The sequence below is a fragment of the Athene cunicularia genome (assembly GCF_003259725.1).
Source record: "Athene cunicularia isolate RWA chromosome 3 unlocalized genomic scaffold, athCun1 chr3_part1, whole genome shotgun sequence".
Lineage (NCBI taxonomy): Eukaryota > Metazoa > Chordata > Aves > Strigiformes > Strigidae > Athene > Athene cunicularia.
In genome coordinates, this window is record NW_020799097.1 from 40,060,840 (window position 1) to 40,080,348 (window position 19,509).

The 19,509-nt window shown below is 37.9% G+C and overlaps 1 protein-coding gene across 1 annotated transcript in view; it reads left to right on the forward strand.

Moving 5' to 3' along the window:
- Positions 1 to 17,413, forward strand: part of PM20D2 (peptidase M20 domain containing 2) — a 17,684-nt gene extending 271 nt beyond the window's left edge. Inside the window, exons 2-7 of the mRNA XM_026844124.1 lie at positions 51 to 219; positions 3,760 to 3,902; positions 6,908 to 7,062; positions 9,526 to 9,661; positions 13,961 to 14,068; positions 14,886 to 17,413. Coding sequence (XP_026699925.1) covers positions 51 to 219; positions 3,760 to 3,902; positions 6,908 to 7,062; positions 9,526 to 9,661; positions 13,961 to 14,068; positions 14,886 to 15,088 — 914 coding nt within the window. The 3' untranslated portion in view covers positions 15,089 to 17,413. The remainder of the gene's footprint in view (positions 1 to 50; positions 220 to 3,759; positions 3,903 to 6,907; positions 7,063 to 9,525; positions 9,662 to 13,960; positions 14,069 to 14,885) is intronic.
- The last annotated feature ends 2,096 nt before the right edge of the window (positions 17,414 to 19,509 follow it).

Genomic DNA, 19,509 nt, shown 5'->3' on the forward strand with positions numbered 1-19,509 from the left:
CGGGGGCGGGGCCCTGGGCCTCAGCCCCGGTGGGCCCCTCGGCTCCTGACTCTCTGCCTTTCTGCTGCAGATCACGGTGCTGGGGACGCCTGCGGAAGAACAAGGAGGAGGCAAAATAGACCTGATAAACGCTGGAGCGTTTGATGGCCTGGATGTGGTTTTTATGGCACACCCCTCCCAAGAAAACGCAGCTTACCTGCCCGATGTGGCCGAGCACGAGTGAGTGAGCAGGTTCAGGTGGCTTGTTATTAGCCTTTTCCCAGCCTCTCCATAGGGGAGCTGGTTTGTAAGGGGCTGAACTTAGTGATGGGGACCTTGTAGGTGCCCTTCAGACGAAGTATTTGCAGTCAGGAGCCGAGTTGCCGTTATGAACACTGAGCTATTCCTTCAAAGACGCGTGTTCAGCATAGTGTTAAAGATCCCCGACTGCTCAGAGATAATCTTCCACGTGTCCCCCAAATCTTTTTATTTCTTATGTTTCTAGGCATTTCTGTTTAAACATGCACGTGATTATCCTATCTGTTAAAAAAAAAAAAATTAAAACGCAGCTGAAGGGAGTCTCATGTATCATTGTTCCTTGCTTTCCTGGGCCACTAGGACATTTAGTCCTCTATGCATTTTATTTTAATCGGTTTTGAATCAGTTCTCTTGCACTTTTGAGCGAGGCAGCCAACCAAGCCTGACTGCTGTTTACAGCCTTATTAAATTCCAGCCTAAATTTAATCATGGCCATTTTATATCTGTTGACTCTGACATCAACTTCTTATTTTTCAGCTCAAAGTAGTTCTTGGTTTTCCTTCATGTTTACCCCCAGTGTAAGTATAGACAGCAGTCATACCCTCATTCAGTGTTTTTTTGTCACCTAGCCATATAACTCTTCAGAAATTATGCCTTGTCATCTTTTGATTAGCCCTAATGTTTAGTGACAGCACTTGTTCATTTGTACTTGGGAGTGACTTGACTTGTCTTTTAAGCACTCTTTGCTGGATGTGCATAATCAAGGTTGTACACAATACATGAGATGGAATTCCCTTAGACCTTACTCAGCTGATACTGGGACTGTAGTGTCTCCTTATCATTCTGGAGACAGCTGGCATGTTTGGGGCTTCCTCTTCAGCCCCTGTCAAGCAATCAACTCTTAGGCAAATGCTTAGTCTGGAAGTACATGATCTTTTAAAATGTTTTTGAGCTTCATTCTGTTCTTTCTCTGCCAGTCTGCATGGCCAAGCTGTTCTTCCTTTGATATTCTAAAGCTCTTCTGTTTTCAGTGTGTTCCAGCAGTAGTCTGTCAGCAGGTTCTGTTACTACGTTTTATGTCCCAGTTGCTAGTGATTCTTGATCCCAGGGTCTTGTCTTGCAGAGACTCCACTAGTAACCTTCCTCCAGTGCGTTTTTTCAAGTATTACGTTGGACTGTCTCTGACTAAATTCTGTAGCATTTAAATAACTGGTTTCCCAGCCATTTTTTACTTGATGTTAGCTGTTTTCAGCTTGGTTTTGCTACCTTCCAGGTCCTACATGCTGGCCATTTTGCTTTTGCCAGTGCTGCTCCTGGTGGCTAATTTGCTTCTGTTACTGCTAAGCTTTATGGTAGAACAGCAGCAAGGTCAGCAACACCTTGTCTTCCTTCCCTAGCTAGCACTCTGCTCTTAGTTCATCCTTGTGTTTCTGAAGAGACTTAACTGGTTATTGTAATCTCCTTCACGACTTATCCCAGCTTGCCTTTTGGTTGCTGTACCTTAAGACTGTAATCTTCAGGATGCAGTTTTCATTGATAGTTTTGTTTTTCTGTTCATTTCAACTCTTGCAATAGCCTTTTGAGTTTGATACAGTAAGACTTGGAAATATCTCTTCAGAGGTGATGATCTGCTATAGGATACAAGTCCTGACAGCCTTTAAAGCTTAAATATGGAGCAGGCATGGAACTGAAGTATTGAGTGAAACTTACTTCCAAAAGCTTGAAATACTGAGTTGGTCGTGGTTTATGTAATTATGAAATTCCAGTAATTATGTAATGAGATAGTTGATCTCTGGTTGTTTTCAAGGAATTTATGGACTGGTGATCACTACATTTCTAGTGTTACTATACCTGCAACCTCTGAAGGCTGGGTTGCCCCTGAAGTAAAATTAATATACTGATATAGCAGTGGTGAAAATGTGCCAAAAATTGCTGATTCTTAATCACTTATCCTTCATTTAGTCAGTCTATTTATTGTTGGTCAAGCAGGATCCACATTCTTCTGCTGATATTCTTAAACTGGCTTAGAGTGGTTGTTATTCAGCAAAAATCTGTTGGGTTTTTTTCTGAGAGTGTGACATTTGTGTAACAATAGAAGTACAAGAAAAGGAATGCTGAAAACTTTATTTTTAAATAAGAAGCATGTGTGTCCCATGGAAAAAACTATTGCAACTTGATTTTCTGCTTTACTTTACATTCTCTCCATTTTTTTGAGAATACCAAGGGATCTGTCCTGTCTTCTTTGTGAGCTGATTTGAGGGGTTGCAGTCTAATACTTGTGCGCTGTTAATGGATAAGTTCTCTTACCTCGATTTCATAATGATAAATTTTAAATAACACACTTTACAGAAAGGGATGTATGGTTGTTTTGGAGGATGAGGGGGGATAGATAAGGGCATACTTAATTTGGATTGCAGGCAGAAGCAGGACATGTTTTCTGCTGCAACTATACACTCCATTGTGTCCCTCTGCTAACCAGTATTTAAGTTGTGGTATTAACTTACAGCTGTAGTGTGGTTCAGAGCATGTGGGGTCAGTTCAGGATAAGTGGCTAAGTTGGCATTTGTGCAAGACAGAGGGACAAGTGAGTTAGGTTGGTCCTAGTTGGCAAGAGACAGGTTGTGTCTTGCGGGGGAACACTTTGAGCTTGAAGGTGGAGGGTTTTTATGTAATGGGCTGGGTTTGAGTACAAACAGATTCAGTTAAAGTCTCTACTATTGGTAAAAAACTAGTATTTTTGTATTTGACAAATAGTAATACCTTATGTAGTTGTAAGTATGTACTATTTGCCTGGTGTAAAGAATATTCATATAATTGAAATAACTAAGTTCTGTAAGGCTAATATAAATGGCCTTCAGATGAAGCAAAGCATGATTTCTTACTATGTTTAGGTGCGGTGTTTTGACTTTTGCAAAGTTGGAGGATAACCTTTACATTAGATTTTCTTGGTGTGCAGGGAAAACATCCTTGCTTGTAGCATAGTAATGTAGATTTTATACTAGACTATGCCTTTACTATGCTTTTAAACCTCGACAGTTGTTATTTAGACACAGGTTGTATGTGATCCTTGTTAATGTGCTTTTGCTGTCATATACTGTACACATTTTATTTAAATTTGACAGGAATTAGGACAATCAACTTCTAATTTTGAATTGGAGAAAGAGGTTTGTTATCCTCTGAGAAGAATGTTAGTAATGTTAAGTCTCAGAATAGTCAGGCAATATAAAAAGTGTTGGAGAAATTTAATATGTGAAGCCTGTACTTCTCAGGAGAAGGCTGTGTAGTGTTATGTTACTGGTAACTCTTGGCTCTTTGTATTGTTCCATTTCATTGGTTTCCTAGAAATCTTCCATCATCTTCCTGCACAGAGGTAGTTCAAATTTGTGACAGTGTAGTGCCAGGTAAATTGTTTGGCGTTCTGCTGCACAAAACTTAAATAACAAATATTTGTGTGAACAAAAGGAACTTTTTATTTTAGAGTTTTTTCATTAAAAAAAATAAGCAATGCCTTTTATTTCCTAGTGTGACTGTGAAATACTATGGAAAAGCTTCTCATGCTGCTGCTTATCCTTGGGAAGGAGTTAATGCATTAGATGCTGCTGTTCTTGCATACAACAATCTGTCTGTTTTAAGACAGCAAATGAAACCGACCTGGAGAGTTCATGGTGAGATCTTCATTAAACCTAATGTTCAGCAAGTAAGAGTTTAGGCTGTTGAAATACTAACTTACAGAATCCATTAAGTGTTGTGTTACTGCTAAATTAGTATAGTCATTTCAAATATTATTAAATAGCACCATTTAATTCAAATAGTTTTTCTGTGATCTTTAAAGTCATGTCAGTGTCCAGAACTAACTGCTGAAAATAGGCTTATAGGTCAGATTTAAAAGAGGACACAGGGATCTAGATAGAGGCTAGACAACTTTTAAGTCTTTGCACTTGAAATTGCAGTTCAGAAAGAAAAAAATTTAATAGTGCAAGTTTATTCTGGTACATGGCCTTGAATTGCTTAAAGTTAATATGTGTTTTGCAAAGGTGTAAGATTAAATGCTTCTGAAAAAATGAAATATGCTTACTGCATCATTTTTGTAGTAGACATTCCTTTAATTAGATGGCATTTATTGGAAGTGTAGTGGTCTACAGTGGCTAAAGCTTATTTGCCAAAGGAGAAAACACAAGTGATGGCAGAAGCCCATAGTTTTGCTTAGTAGCCCAATGAACTAGACGTTCACTAGATTCTAATATGTGATATCTAGTAGACCTTGGAGTAGAAGGGTCATTTTGCGGTAAGAAATATTGACCATTAAGCTTTACTGGTACTGCTTCAACAACACACATTTCTTTTTGTATGGGGAGAAATTTTCAGAAGTTGAGATGGAAGCTGCCCTCTAGCTATAAACCCAGGTTTCCCTTGTGGCACACAACACAATGTTTTCCAAGTTGAAATTAAGAAACTTTGTCATTTCTACATGACTTCTGAATGTAGAACTGTTTGGAATACTTGTTATGAGCTTAAAACACTTCTGGAAGTTCTGAGCTAATCCTTACATGTCTTGGCTGCTTGTGCTGTATAATACATGTGTGTATTTCTCTCCAGGATATCTGAATGGAGTCTGGAAGCCCTAACCCTTTTGGCTGTAGATGAAGATGTTAGCAATTCTGCTGTGGAGCATACCCAAATGAATTTCAGACAGTGGGCATAGCCTCTCTTACCCTATTGTTCTGTAGGAAACAAGGCACTTAATTATTGAGTTTGGTCTTCATGAGTCTGAAACCCATGTGTCACAGGTTTAAGGTTGTAGGTGCCTAAGTCTTCTATTGAATCCAAGCCTAAAACCCTAAATACTGCTTTTTTCATAGTTCAAGAACTACATGGGTAACGTAGGCAAAAAATTAGAGTTATCTAAACAAGCCTCCTAGAGGTGATGCGTCCTGAACCACAGCAAAGCTTAGTGTGTTGGTACAACTGCTGTCATAAACCTGGTTTTCAAACTTGAAATATTTAAAATACATTTGAGAAAGTATAAACAGCCGGAATGAGATTTAATTTTAGGAATGCTTTCTTTACAACAGTGTGTTGGAGACCTTGTGTTGTAGACTTGCAGTAATAGCAGTGGCTGACTTAAGTGAGTCTGAAAATCTTAGTGTTAACCCACTAACAAAACCTGAAATTTCCGTTAGAGTCTAGAGTTTCTAAGTGTTCTATGTACTGGAACATTGTTGGATTGAGTTTGTCTGATATTTGATGTTATCTTTCTTCCTTGCTCATGAATGAAGTAAATATTGCCCCCTTGAAAAATAGGAATGTAGATTTTTTTCTGTTCAAAAAGTTGTATTGAACAGGTTTTAAAAAAAGTTCCATCTAGAAGGGCAGACTGGGTGCTACTGGTAGTGTGCGGGCAGCCTACTTTTAACACTAGACCTGCTGTCCAGTCTGCATTGCAGATGCTTTGAAGTTTAAGTGTAGACATACTCTTAGACTTGATCCGATTCCATTTACAAATGTGATGGGCAAGACATGTGAAAATCATTTACTCATGCTATTTGTTTCAGGCAAATGTGTTATGTATGTGTCATGCGAATTTGCATGATTACTTACTTGCTGACTTGCTGGTTCCTGTGATGTCTGTCTCATCTGAGCTGTTCCTTTTTGTTATGGACTAGTACTGATAGTGATTTAATTCAGCCCTTTGTTTACTTCAACTGTATTAGAGACTGGGAAGGTTTTGAGGGGGAGTTCATAGTCTTAATAGACTTTCTGCATCAAAAATAAAGATTTGCTGCCCGTTTGCATCCTGATAGTGCTGTCTTCAGGCTTTGGTGACATACATCAGTAACTTTGTGCAGTATTTCCATCTAAGGTAGATAGTTTCTCAGGGTCTACAGAAAACAAATCTTACTCCACATATTTCAATTAAGGGTAGAAGGCCAGGGAAGCAAACAGCCTGTTGAAAGCAACTGGCTGTTAATGCATTGAAATCTAAAGTAGATTTGAGGTCTACAATGTTTTATTATTGAAATATCTAAATATTATGGTCTTTTATGGTAATGCATCTGTCATAATTGAAAACTAGGTAGCTGTCACCCATTTCCTTGAGGGAACCCTTTCATCCTGTTTTTATCTGGGATTTAGTCTTGAATAAACCGATGTATATTATACGTTCCAATATTTCTAAATTAGTACAAGGAATCTAATGAACTTTGTGTGCTGCAACACACGTTATAACAGTATTGTTGAGAGGCAACTAACAATTTCTCTCTAAGCTGGCAAAGCAAGTTGGAAATACTCTAGTTGAGGAAACCTTTAAAAGTTGGAATCCAGGGTAGCCTTTATAACATTTTTTTTTTAATGGCAGCCAGGTTGCTTCATGACTGATGCATTGAATTTCAGGGGATTAGTTACAAATGCTAGTTTGGCTTGTCTAGGTTTATAACAGATACCTAACCAAAGAATGCAATGAAATTGTGCTGAAAAACATGCATGCATTTCACTTATTCTGATGTTATGAAGAAACTTTGTCCACCTACTGTATTTTTGACATTGTATTTCATGCTGATGTTTTGTTGTTTTTTGTTTATATATTTAGTTCTTGAGCAAGGAGTTTCATGATAGGTCTGAAGATCAAGCAGCTGTATTTAACACTGATAACATGACTTTTCCCTTTCTGCAGGTGTAATAAAAAATGGTGGTGTGAAACCTAACATCATTCCTTCTTACACTGAACTAGAGTTTTACTTGCGTGCCCCTTCAATGAAAGATCTTTCTGTTCTGACAGAAAAGGTTGAGAACTGCTTCAAATCTGCAGCACTGGCCACAGGATGCAAAGTAAGAATGTATTCATGGTCATGTTTCTGTTACCTTGGAGATAAGGTAGGCTAGAATAGGAAATTGAGGTTTACCACTTTTGTCTGCATGGTGTTCAGCTGAAATCTAAATTTGTATCATACTGTTTGCTATTCTGTTGCTTTGTGTCCTGAAAGAAAGCTTTGGCTTATAAATAGAATGCCACAGAATCATAGAACAGTGTAAGTTGGGAGAGACCTCCAGAGGTCATAGAATCGTAGAGTGGTTTGGGTTGGAAGGGACCTTAAGTATCATCTAGTTCCAATCCCCCTGGTCATGGGCAGGGACACCTTCCACTAGACCAAACTGCTTAAAGCCCCATCCAGCCTGGCCTTGGTCATCTAGTTTAACCCTCTGTTCAGAGCAGGACCACTTAGAGCAGATTGCTCAGTGCCATGTGGACTTCTGAGTATCTCCAAGGATGAAATTCTACAACCTCAAGTGCTCTACCCACCTCATGGTGAACAATATATTTCCTGATGTTTATACTGTGATGACTGAGCACTGGATCAGGTGGCCTGGATAGACTGGTGTTTCCATCCTTGGAGATATTCAGAAGCTGCCTTGATATGGTTCTAGGCAACCAAGTCTAGGTGACTATGCTTGAGCAGGGTAGTTGGACAAGATAACTTCCAGAGGTCCTCTCCAACCATTCTGTGATTTTGTTGTATCTAATAGGAGTTTCCTTTGCTGCCTCTCCTTATATCCTGGGCCTCTCAAGTCTGGTTCTGTCCTCTTTGTACCCTCCCCATCCAATAACTGTAGACAGCAATAAGATGTCCCTCTAGTTGTCTTTCTGAAGTCTCAACAAGTCAAGTTCCTTCAGCCTTTCCTTGTACATTATGTTCACCGGCACCCTAATAATCTTTGTGGCCTTCCCCTGGACTAGCTCCAGTCTTGATCTGAGGAGCACAGAACTGAACACAGCGTATCAGATGTGGTCTTTCAGGAGCTGTCTGCATCAATACTAAAGATATTAACAGTAATGGCGCCAGTATTGATTGCAGATGAATGCCACAAGTAACAGGCAGCAATTTGGATTAATCTATTTGATCATAACACTTTGAGCTTGCATGTCTTCTGTGTCCTCTGAGTCAGACATGTTGTAATGAAAAGCTAAGCACTATCTGCTCTTTCATGAATATATGCTGGATGCTCACAATTGCCTTGTGATTCTGGATATGGGTCTTAGGAGGATTTATTTGCTCTCTAATCCCCCTGGGAGCTTGAGGATAGGACATGCTGTCCAGTCTGTAATTTTCAAGGTCCTCTTGACCTTTCAAGGTAGATGTGACCTTTATCTCTTTCAGTGAGCTAGAGCATCCCTCTGTTTCAACTACATTTAAAAAATGATAGCTCCCAGATTGCATTACTGCTCCTCTCTTATTCTGCATCCTTGGATGCATTGTACTTGGTCACATGTACATACAGTTTCTTTAAGTGCCTCGTAATCTTTTTTTTTGCTCTGGGTGATGCTCTTCTGCAGACAGTGCTTCTAGGCTCAGACCTGGGAGGCTTGATGGCAAACCTTACCAGTATGAACAGGCAAAACAACAGGTGTTGAGTGTTTTTTCTTTTTTCCACAGTCTTTGTCACTAGGTCCTTTGCTGCATTAAACAGCAGGCTCATGTAGCAACCAAATGTGAAAAATGGAGTGATTTTTTTCGGTTAATGTTGTTCTCATTTTTTTCTTTTAGCAAATGGAAGTGTCTCCTGCAGCTGGTTCAAGCAATATGATTACCTTGCAGCATATTGCTAAGATGGGCAGTTCTACCTGCTCCGTAGTTATAGGTTTATGATTGATAGAGCAGTGAAAAGAAATGTTTATGCTCATCAGAACAAATAGATACAGCATATATGAATGTGAGCTAGTGAGTTTTAAGGTCTTTGAGGCATTAGATGCTGTTTTCCAAGTATAGCCCCTCCACTCTAAAAAACTATTCATAAAATGCACTTTATGCAGAATGAAAGTTAAGATCTCTTGAAATTTGACATAAGTGTTTTACATTTGTTTTCAAACTTCATGCCTGTGTGAAGTCATTTCATGAATGAGGCTTTAGTTATTGGAAGTGTTCTGAAGAATAGTAAAATAGAATTTGGTGAAAGCCTAAATTGATTTCTATGAATTTTAATAATACCTGCAGTGGAAATCATTAGACACTGTTACAGGAAATGTTTGTTTCCTATTTTTGGAGATGCTGTCTGTGAAATCCATGCTTCTGGAATTTTGCTGTCTAGCGCAAGCTTCATGGAACACCAGCTGTGTTTTGATCAAGGGTAGTATTTGACAGAATGCTGTACTTTTGAAAGAAGCTTAGTACTTATGTGCATTTTGACATGGGCTTGAAGTATGGATATGTACTTTTTTCTGGTCTTCAAATTGTTTAGATTAAATTGGCTGAAGTTGAAGAAAAATTTCTAATCATTTGGGGTTTTTTTGTCTAGGTGGAAATAAAAGGTGGTGAAAATGATTACTACAATGTGCTTCCAAATAAGAGCCTGCAGAAAGTTTACAAGGAGAATGGAAAGAAGCTTGGAATAGAATTTATATCAGAAGACTGTATCTTGAATGGTTTGTCAGGTAACTCCATCTGGGTTTTTTGTTATGACTTAAGCTTAGGTTGACTAACTCTTAAGTGTATAAAATAATGGGACAGAGCTAGTTTAAACATAGTTTGGTCAGAAGAAAAAGCCATATTACAATGTTGAAGCTCTGTAAAAGGATCATACCTCTGGCCTGTGTTTCTGTATTTCTTACAGAAGCTGAGAAATTCTCCCAACAGGTATGAAAAGCGGTAATCATTTTCTGATATTATTTCTGAAAATATTTCAAGTAAGAAACAGTTTGGTTGGGGGATAAAAGGATGAAAAGCTAAGAACAGTCTTGGTTAGAACATGAGGCTGTGTAATGAGTTGCTGCTCATTCTGTTTTGAAATGCAGAATCCTGGGTTGCTATGAATGGAGATGAGACTTTGTTCTTTAGAAATCTTGTTTAACAATATTTTCCAAGCTTTCATATAAACAAATTTACTAGCAACTAACTAATATTTTAGAGGGAATTTTTTAAGAGGTTAAGTGGAAGCTTAAGCATTGTCATAACCCTAATTTAAAGGTCTTTCCATTAACAGGTAATTCTGTGCTTCTAATTTTGGTTCATGAGTTCAGCAGATTAATTTTCCAAAGGGTGACCTTCAAGTAGGTGTTCACTTCTGGGTCTTGACTAAGTTTCAAACTCCTCACTATCTTGCTCTCTGAGAGCTATAGTAATAGCAATGTGAATTCTTGAATGCTCAGTTGGGCTTCTCATCACCCTTAACAGGTTTTTTTCAGAATCTTCATACAGGAACTCTGTTTCAAATTCTTAACTGCTGCTGATACTTTATAGCCTTTGCTACTGATGACAGTATATATAAATGTTTTTACTCATGTTACATGTTTTTTGGTTAGAAGGAAAAGATTGTTCTCAGTAAAAAGTCCTTATCCTAATTAGTTTGTGGTACTAATCTTCTCTACATTAAATGCAGATTATATTTGGACAGTTGAGATCTTGGTGTTTGGAGACAGAGTTCCCAACACTTTTTGGGTGGGGGAGACAGCATATCTAACGGTATTCTGGTGGTTTTTCTCTTATTTCTTACTTCTCTTCCAAATTAAGGCAACAGTAGCATATTTTCTTCAAATGGCTTATTGTCTTGGGTTTAAAAAACAAATCATAACTAAAGGCAGATTTCTTTTTGTCTTCAGTATTGTACAAGTAAGACTTACTGCTTTGCTCATTTAGCCTAAGAAAGGGGCTGAGGAACCTTACTTAGAATGCTTGCTACAGTGAAACTTTCTGAAGCTCTGCTAGCTGCTTCTTTCAAACCATTGTATTAAGGATGAAGATCATGAATACTGGTGATCTTGTTGGTTCAGAGGACATCGAATGAACTTAGTACAGACACCTAATTGTAATAGTGCTTTCATATGTAAGTTACATGATATGGTGTTAACCATTAACTTAAACTGAAACTCCCCATATGCCTGTTCTGTTCTTAAATTGCTTGTTAAATGTCAAAATGTGCTTGAGCAATTGCATTTTTGTCTCACTGCAGTAGGCTTTACTGAATTTTCTTTCCACAGCTTCTCCTGAATTGTTGCAGTGGTGATTCAGGAGTGATAACAAAGCACAGTCTCCAGAGACATAGGAGTGGAATTTTGTATGCTACCCTTTTTTTTGGGGGGGTTGAGTGTTTTGTCTCATCTTTTTCAAGACCTCTATTTCTGTTTAGTTTTCATATGGCTTTCAATGTTTTCTTTTAGGATATCAGTTTCTTCTGTTGAAAGGGAAGGAAGATAGCTCAGTTGCTTCTCCATGTCTGTGCAGCAGAAAAGTCGTTAACAGATGAGCATACTCGCTGCCACCTCTACATGGGTATTAGTATCGGTCTGCTTACAGGTATCGCTCTAGGCAGCTAAGTGGTATGAAGAATTCCTTTAGTCCATCAAATCACACTACCCTGTGTGCCTTGTGCACACTCCACTCATTTGGCACATAGCCAGGATGATGTGAAATAATGTGGATCTGAGTTAGCTTTGATCAGGTGCTGTGACCTGTTTCTCTTTCTGTTGGTAGGGTAGCCCTGCTGCAGGATATTGATAACCTCCCAAAGCAGATGGCTTAGTTTAGCATGCCTTAGTTGAGGCACCCATGCTTGTGATAACTTTGGTATTTTTAGTATTCATGGGGTTCATTGGCTTCCTGGGCACAAGACTGATACAGACTATCTTAAGAAGGAGCCAGCATGTTTTGAAAATACCACTTTTGAAGCTTGGGGCTGTATAGAAATGCTTCCTGGAATCTTTTGCATCTTACCTTGCAGTCGTGTTTGTGGTAATACTGACTTCCATTATGTGTTCAGTGACTTTAAGAGGCTTCAGTATCAGCTTCAGCAGATATTTTTGAGAGTCTGGAGCTTCCAATACCTTTTAATTGAAGATAGTGCACAAGTCTGTATATTGCATTGACAACTGCAATTATTTATGCTTCTGGAAGGAATCCCAATCTGTACATCTCTAGCAGGCATACAATTCCAGATGCTTGTATGGAAACTGTTGGTACACCTGATGTTTTAAACATGCTGCTAGGTTATTACCACTAAAGGGTGTGACATTTTTTCTGATGGAGGGGAAGATTTGACTGTCACATTTTTGTTAAAAGCTGCCTGGATTTTGGCTTGGTAAGCTCTTCATCATACTAAAAAATACCAAGTTTAAATCCCTTACATTCAGCAAAAATATCTTGTAAACTCGTAGCAGATGGGATATGGATATAAATTTAAGTGGAATTACATGACACTGAGCTGGGATGCACTGAAATTTCTAATGCTTCATTTGCTGAGAGCAGGAAAAAAGGTCAACGCAGTCTTTAGCAGTTTGTATTAGGACTTAGGCTAGTCTAGAACTCTTGGTCTAGTTGAGAGTAGGTGGAACTTCTAGACTGCTGGTTTGTCTTTCCAGAATGACCAGAAAATGGATCCATAGTGTAAACTACTGAAAATTAAGGTAACGTCTTGTTGTGCCAGGAGTTGGATTTTCTTCAAATGCATACTGAATTGATGGGAAAAAGTCATGGGTTTGGACAAGCCTTGTTTGTTTGTGGGCAGAGCAAATACCAAATTAGTCTTGTCCTCTTTGATCATGTTATGTAGACTCTGTGGACTCACTTCTAGTAACTATATGCTTCCAAGTAAAATCTCTGTTCTTCAGTCAGTTCATTTCTAAGTCTTAAGGCATTAGCAGTATCTTCTCTCCATAAAGTACCATGATAGGGAGGCTACCTAATGTGTTCAAATAATTTTAAATCATTGGAACAGTCATTTTATATGGCATTGTTAAAGAAGAAAATTCTTGCAGCTCTGGCCTGGAAAAAGTTATTTGAGATCTTAGTTGGTCATCCCTATCTTTCTGTGCTACAAAACAGTGCTTCCTCTGGTATCTGAACTTCACAATAACTGGTATGTTGATTTCTCCAGCTTCTAAATGTCATTTTAACAAATACTGAGTGGATTGCTTGTTTGGGTAAAAAAGGACTTGGGAAGTAGTTGCAGACTCTTGGATGATTTACTATGAAGGATCTACTAGTTCTGGATGGCTTCATTAATATATAAAGCAGTATTGTGAGATAGGTACTATCACTAGCTAATGTACTGAAGTGCTGGTCAGGCATGAATGAATAATCATTAAAATTTGCAGCATTGCTATCAATAACTTCATTATGTCTACAAAGCACTAGTGTTTTGCCTGGAGTTCAATTCTGATCTTGTTATTTCAAAAGTGCTTATGCTGTTAAGGGTTCTGTAACTGAGAATAATAAAAAAGCACAGGAAAAAATAGTTGTCCTCAATATGGTTTTGTTTAAAGATAGATTGTTCCTACTTCAGAGTCCCCTGCCTAATGCTGAATACTTGCATACTGGTGAAAAGTGGGAATTGCTGGGCCTGGTTTTAAGGGCTGTAGCAAGAAAATAGCTGAACTGCCTAAGACTCCAAGGTTTGCAGCTTTCATTGTTTCTGAATTAACATCTTACTATCAGGAGATGGCTTGATAAAAATTAACAGTAAATGGAGTAGGAACATGCTGATACATTTTACTTGCAGTCCAGTAACTGATTATTGATCAGAAGCGCACTGGAGAGCAGTATCTAAAGATGGCTAGTTAGGGAGGACATCTTGGTGATGGGAGATTTTTGTATGGCTAATGACTCATTAGAAATGCTTTTTAGTATTTGGGGAAGAAGATATTCTGTTTTAGATACAGGCTGGAGATAATATCTATCATACATTTTCTTACTGTATTCAAAACTCTTGTTCATTAAGAAAATTTCTATGCTGCTTCTAGGTTCCACAGACTTTGGAAATGTTACATTTGTAGTCCCTGGGCTTCATCCTTATTTTTATATTGGCTCCGATGCATTGAATCATACTGAGCAGTACACAGAAGCTGCAGGTGAGTGGAAGTGGAAAGGGTTAGAGGTTTATATTTGGAACCCTTATGCATTGTAGGACCTGGTCTCTGACTCTTCACTACAGCAAATATATAAACTGTAAATATGTCAAATTACAGAGGATTAAAGTTTTCGCATACTTCTGTGCTGTTCAAAGCTATCATGCAGTAAATATATCAAAGTGCAAGTACTAGATCTGAAAGTGGCTGTATGTGAATACCTGTACAGAAATGTAGTTGCTTTCTTCAAGCATGATGGGATCTGAGCTGAATACAGACCCTGAAACAGTTAATTGTAGAGTTTCAGAAAAATGCTGCAAAAATGTAGAATTTCTATTACTCTTTTTAAAGTTAAATATATATGGGAAGGATGACCACAACTCATACTAAAAGCCTGACTTTAGTATACCGTCTAGACAGAAGAAATCAGAAAGATTATCCCTAGCAGCTCATTCAGAAGAGTTTCTTAACATGAGCTGAAAGATAAAAGGTAACTTTTACTCCTAAAGCACAATACTCTGGAAATGTAATAGAAATAATGGTATAAAACGGCATTTTCTAAAAGGAAAATGTGAATGCTTATTTTACTGTTTTCAATCTTAGTTGTTTACATAATTAGCAGAAAGTTATGTACTTGCATGTTAAAATTTGGTTCGAGGCATCAGAAAATAGACGTGTATTATGCAAGTACATTTTTAAGAAACTGTTCTTGTAACTGAAACTTGAAGATCATCTTATAGAACATGTCTTATGAGGGAAGCTAGTGGTTTGTAGCTACTATTAGTAATCTAACCTGAAATTTCTTACTTTTTTTCTGCAGGGTCACAGAATGCTCAGTTCTATGCTTTGCGCACAGCAAAAGCTTTGGCAATGACAGCACTGGATGTCATTTTCAAGCCAGGTCTGCTAGACATAGTCAGGGAAGACTTTAGACAGGTGAAGCTAAAAGAAGAGGGGCAAATAAATCCAGTAGAACTTAACAAAGAATCTGGTGTTGGCACAGGAGCATGTGCATCACACTAAACTTCCATTAAAGCTATCTCAGTAGGCTTGACTTAATGGAGATGCTGTATTTAAATCCCAGAAGGGACTGGATAAACACATAGCTAAAAATATCGATTTTTTTTTTTTTTTTGACTTTAGAAACAAATAGTATCATTGCTTTCAAAAATGTGCAATTTCATCTAGCTGTAATGTTTGCTGTATTCAATATGGTGATGAATTTCAGAGAGATCGCAAATAGCGTCTTTAAGTTGCACTGTTGAATAAATGGTAGTGTTTAGATCCCTTGTCAGTGATTTTCTGTGTATTGTTAAAGTAATATTCCTTACAGAGGAAATATGGCATTTACATGGAAATTTTTGTTCTAAAATAAGCACTGTTCACTTGGTGATCATAGCTCAAATCTGACCTGTGAAGCATTTCTCTCTGCCCAGTTGCTTTTTCTTGGGACAAGAACCTGAGCTGGTTTCACTGGACAGAAGGGTGTATGGAAGCATGCCTGGTTTTGGCAGTAATGTCTTCCAACAGTGGAAGAGAACTGTATGGAAATGCAACTTGTAAAGGTTGATTGTCCTGAAATGCATTGATCCTCCTAATAAATTTTGGAGATGTTTTGGAGAAGTCATTGATCAAAAAAATCTAAAAGCAACTAAATGGTTATATGCTTAAATAAACACGTTTAAACTGCTGCCAGAAAACTCATGTGCACCTTTTCAGTTCTACTCTAAAGCAATACGGGTGTCAACACAAAGTGTTGTACTAACTTAATTGATTGAAAGGATGTGTATAAATTTAACTAAACCAATGAAAATTTTTCACAAAGATGCAAGTGTGATACCATGAAGCAGTAAATGAAGGTGGAAACATAAAACTGGTTGTGTGCAAACCCCTGTAGTAAGCCCTGAGAATCTTGCATGTGCAGTAACTGGCTGCTTAAACCTGTTTGTTCCCCCTATCCTAAGCAGCAGATCTGTTAAGCCTGGCCAGTTGTCCTTTCTATGTGTTCTGTAGTTAAGTCTGTTAAAGCCTTGTTATGTTGCAGATTTTATCTAGGTGGTATTCTGTGCGTCCAAACATGTTAGGAATTCTTTTAATTTGCTTGTTAAAGGGTCATGTGAATACATAGAGAAGGAACTAATCTTTTGTTCAGATACAAATTGCTGAGCCAACGGACAGACAAGAGTGAAAGAGCAGCTTACTGGTTAACATTTTCCTAAGCATAGATATTATAGTAAACTTCTGAAGTCAGGCAAACTGTATTCCCAGGAAGTCAGAATACCCAAAATAACTTCAGAAACCTGGTTTGTAGTACTAATCTTTAAATGGTGAACTCTAGAATTCTAATCAGAATTTATTTTATTAACCTCTATATTGAATTCCTAATTCTGGAAAAAAGATTCCTTACCCTGGTTTAACTGTGCACTCCCTCTGCCTTTCTGTGTGTTCTTTAACACAGACCTCCAGCTACTATTTAAGAATTCTGTTGACTCCCTTGTTAGAAGGAAAAAGGTGTGACTAGGCTGGCTTCTGTTTGTATGTCATGTAGACAACATAATTTGACAGTTTTTAGTCTTCCTGATACTTCAGCCTCTGTGCTTGTAGTAATAGGACACAGACCATCTGTTAGTATATTGAATGTTCAGTATCTTTGGAAAAGGAAGTAATTGTTTATCTGTTTCTGTAAGAACCAGAGACACAAAGGGGTTTGTTTTGTTTACAAGCCAGTTACCTGAAGTCGAGCATGACTATAAGTATTCCAGGTTAAAGGATGGTCCTTCGGATGGTCCTTCATTGCACTAGTATCCTTGCTTTCGTTAGCAGACAGTTTTGAGAAATTAATGCATGAAACAGATGAGGGTTGGACTCTGAGCTATAGGTATGTCCAGGGTAGTAAGTTGGATACTAGATCCAACTGAAATTTGGTCCAAGGTTTTGTTAAAGGAACTTTCTCCTTAACTTTTAATGTAAACCCTACCTTGCCAGTTCTCAGTTAAAAGTCATTAAGTTCTACAGGGTTAACAAGCTAGTTTATGAGTTTCCTTAGCATATGTGGCTCATTATTTCCTCCTGCACTGCTTAACTTTTTGCTTTACTGTTTTTAAGATGGAGTGTTGAGATTTCAGGGATAGCAGTATATGCTGCATTGTGCTTCCTACAAGCTGATGTGCATTACAGCCTTAGTTCTTCGTCTGGACTAGCTGTATTATGTCCAAGATCCTTTAATGAAACATTTCTGTACTAAAAGCATGTCTTAATTTTGTTGTAATCATTGCTGGAATTAAAATGAAACTGAAGTACTGATTAAAGATGAATTGGTATCAATAAAGCAGTTTAATTATGTCTGAATTTTCTTCTCCTTTGATTAATATTGGGATGCTGCATGACTTGATTTGAACAGTGATTATTTTTTTCCCTTAGTTTGGTATGATTATGTAAATATGGGGTGTTTTAAGCTTTCCATTTCAGTCTGACGTATTGAGCAGGTTTTTTTGTGAAGGTTAATGTTTTTCAAATACAGTATTTAATGGTAGTCTTCATAATCTTAGGGCTGTTTCAACTATTAAAAACTGTTAAATTTCATAGAATAATAGGCATGGCACTTGGGAGGACTCTCTAGAGGATCTATATTAGGCTAAACCTGGTCCAGCCTCCAGTTTGAAGTGGGATTATCACCAGCGCTTAAATTAGGTGAGCTTGGCTTCATTTGCTGAATCCTGCAAGCCTCCAAGGATAGAAACTTTTCAACTTCCCCAGGCAAGTTAATTCTGATTTGTCTCAACATTCATTCTTAAGGTCCAGAACTAAAGCAGCTTGGGATTTAATGTTAGGATTTTACTATCCCAGTGATACTATATGAGAAATTTATTTCCTCTGGGAATAAAACTTTGATTTTCAGTAATTTGTGCTTATCAATCACATGTATATGAAAATATTTGGCATGTTTTTTAAGTTACCCTAACTGCAGTCTTTCCCAAGCTGTTTGTAATATAAGAGTATTGGAATATTTGTCAAGAATAGTAGTTTTATCAATAAGTCAAAATGTGTAGGTAATAAACTGTAATTTCTGAAATTATTCCAAGCAACTGATGGGAAGTGACAGCTGTTTATGTGGTGATTATATCCAGACTTTGTGAAGAACTTAAAGCCTCTGCCAGCCTACCAAGCTACAGTGCTTCCTTATTTAATATCTGTCCTAGAACTTCAGTAAAAGCTATGCCTGGTTTAAAAAAAGTGATGGATTTCTTTTTATGAGAAGATTTGAAGGAGAACACTTGTAACCTGCTGAATTAAGCTAGCTGGTGTGGAAGAGTCCAGCAGCCTTTCTTCAAACAGTAAATAGGAAGCAGCTTTAGTTTCTTGTGAATCATATCTGTAATCATTTCATTCCTGTTGTCTGAGTGCTCTGTACCCAATCATACTGCATTAGGGAGCAAGTCTGTGTTCCTGTGAAGAGCCACAACACATCAGCTGTTGAAGTAAATATTTGTCTAGTATTTGAGTGATCTTCTCATATTTTGCTAATTACAGCATTCTTTAAAACAGATTTTTATGTAGAGCAAAGTGTTTAGGATTAAATTTTAAAATAAAGTCAATCTACATAATATGTTTTTTCCCTAAGGCTTACTATTTCTTGGTCCTCAAAGTAGCAGCACTCCACAGAGCCTTTGTCTGCCAGCCTGTCTGGATGACTGCTGCTGGCACCCACATTTTGTTGTTTTTATTAGGGAGCAGATGTGCATCCCTCCTAGGAAGTTTTTACCCAAACTCTCTACTAAGCCAGTTGGGTGAGATTGCTGCTGTTTTGGCTTCCTTTAGGCACTAATAGAAGCCAAAGGTACCTGACAAACTCATCAAGAATTTTTTTTTTTTTTTTCTGCCACAACTGCATCTGAATGTCCATATCTAAAAAATAGTGAGAAATGCCTCAGTCATAGGAAAGAATGAAGTCCACGTGTTTGTGGATAGTCTTAACAGCCGTTTATGCCGTGCTATCACCTATGATTGCTCGAATACATATAGAGTTGTGTTTTCAGCTGCTCAGTCTCAAAGCAAACTGGCAAATGTAATCATGGCCCATCTCTTCTTAGTTTCTCAAGACCCTACTGAAGGGTAAAAGCGTACAAATGAAGTACATATTCACCAGTTGCAGTGCTGGAGGCTTGTTTCATAACAACTGTTTGATAGGTACTTAAAATTCATCAGGAGTTCCAATTTTTGTTAGTTTTCCTGTTTATATATACTTTTTGTTCTTGAATATTAGAATGTGCCTCATACCCTATGCTTTGGCTTTCACAGATCTGTTGCAGTGTCTGAAGAGTCCTTGTGTGTTGTACAGCCACTGAGCTACTTGTGTGTCCCTGTGTTGTGGAACATGCAGTATATGTGGTCTCAGTGGCTTTTCATTTCTCTGCTGCTTCAGTGCTCCATCATGTAGCCTCTTG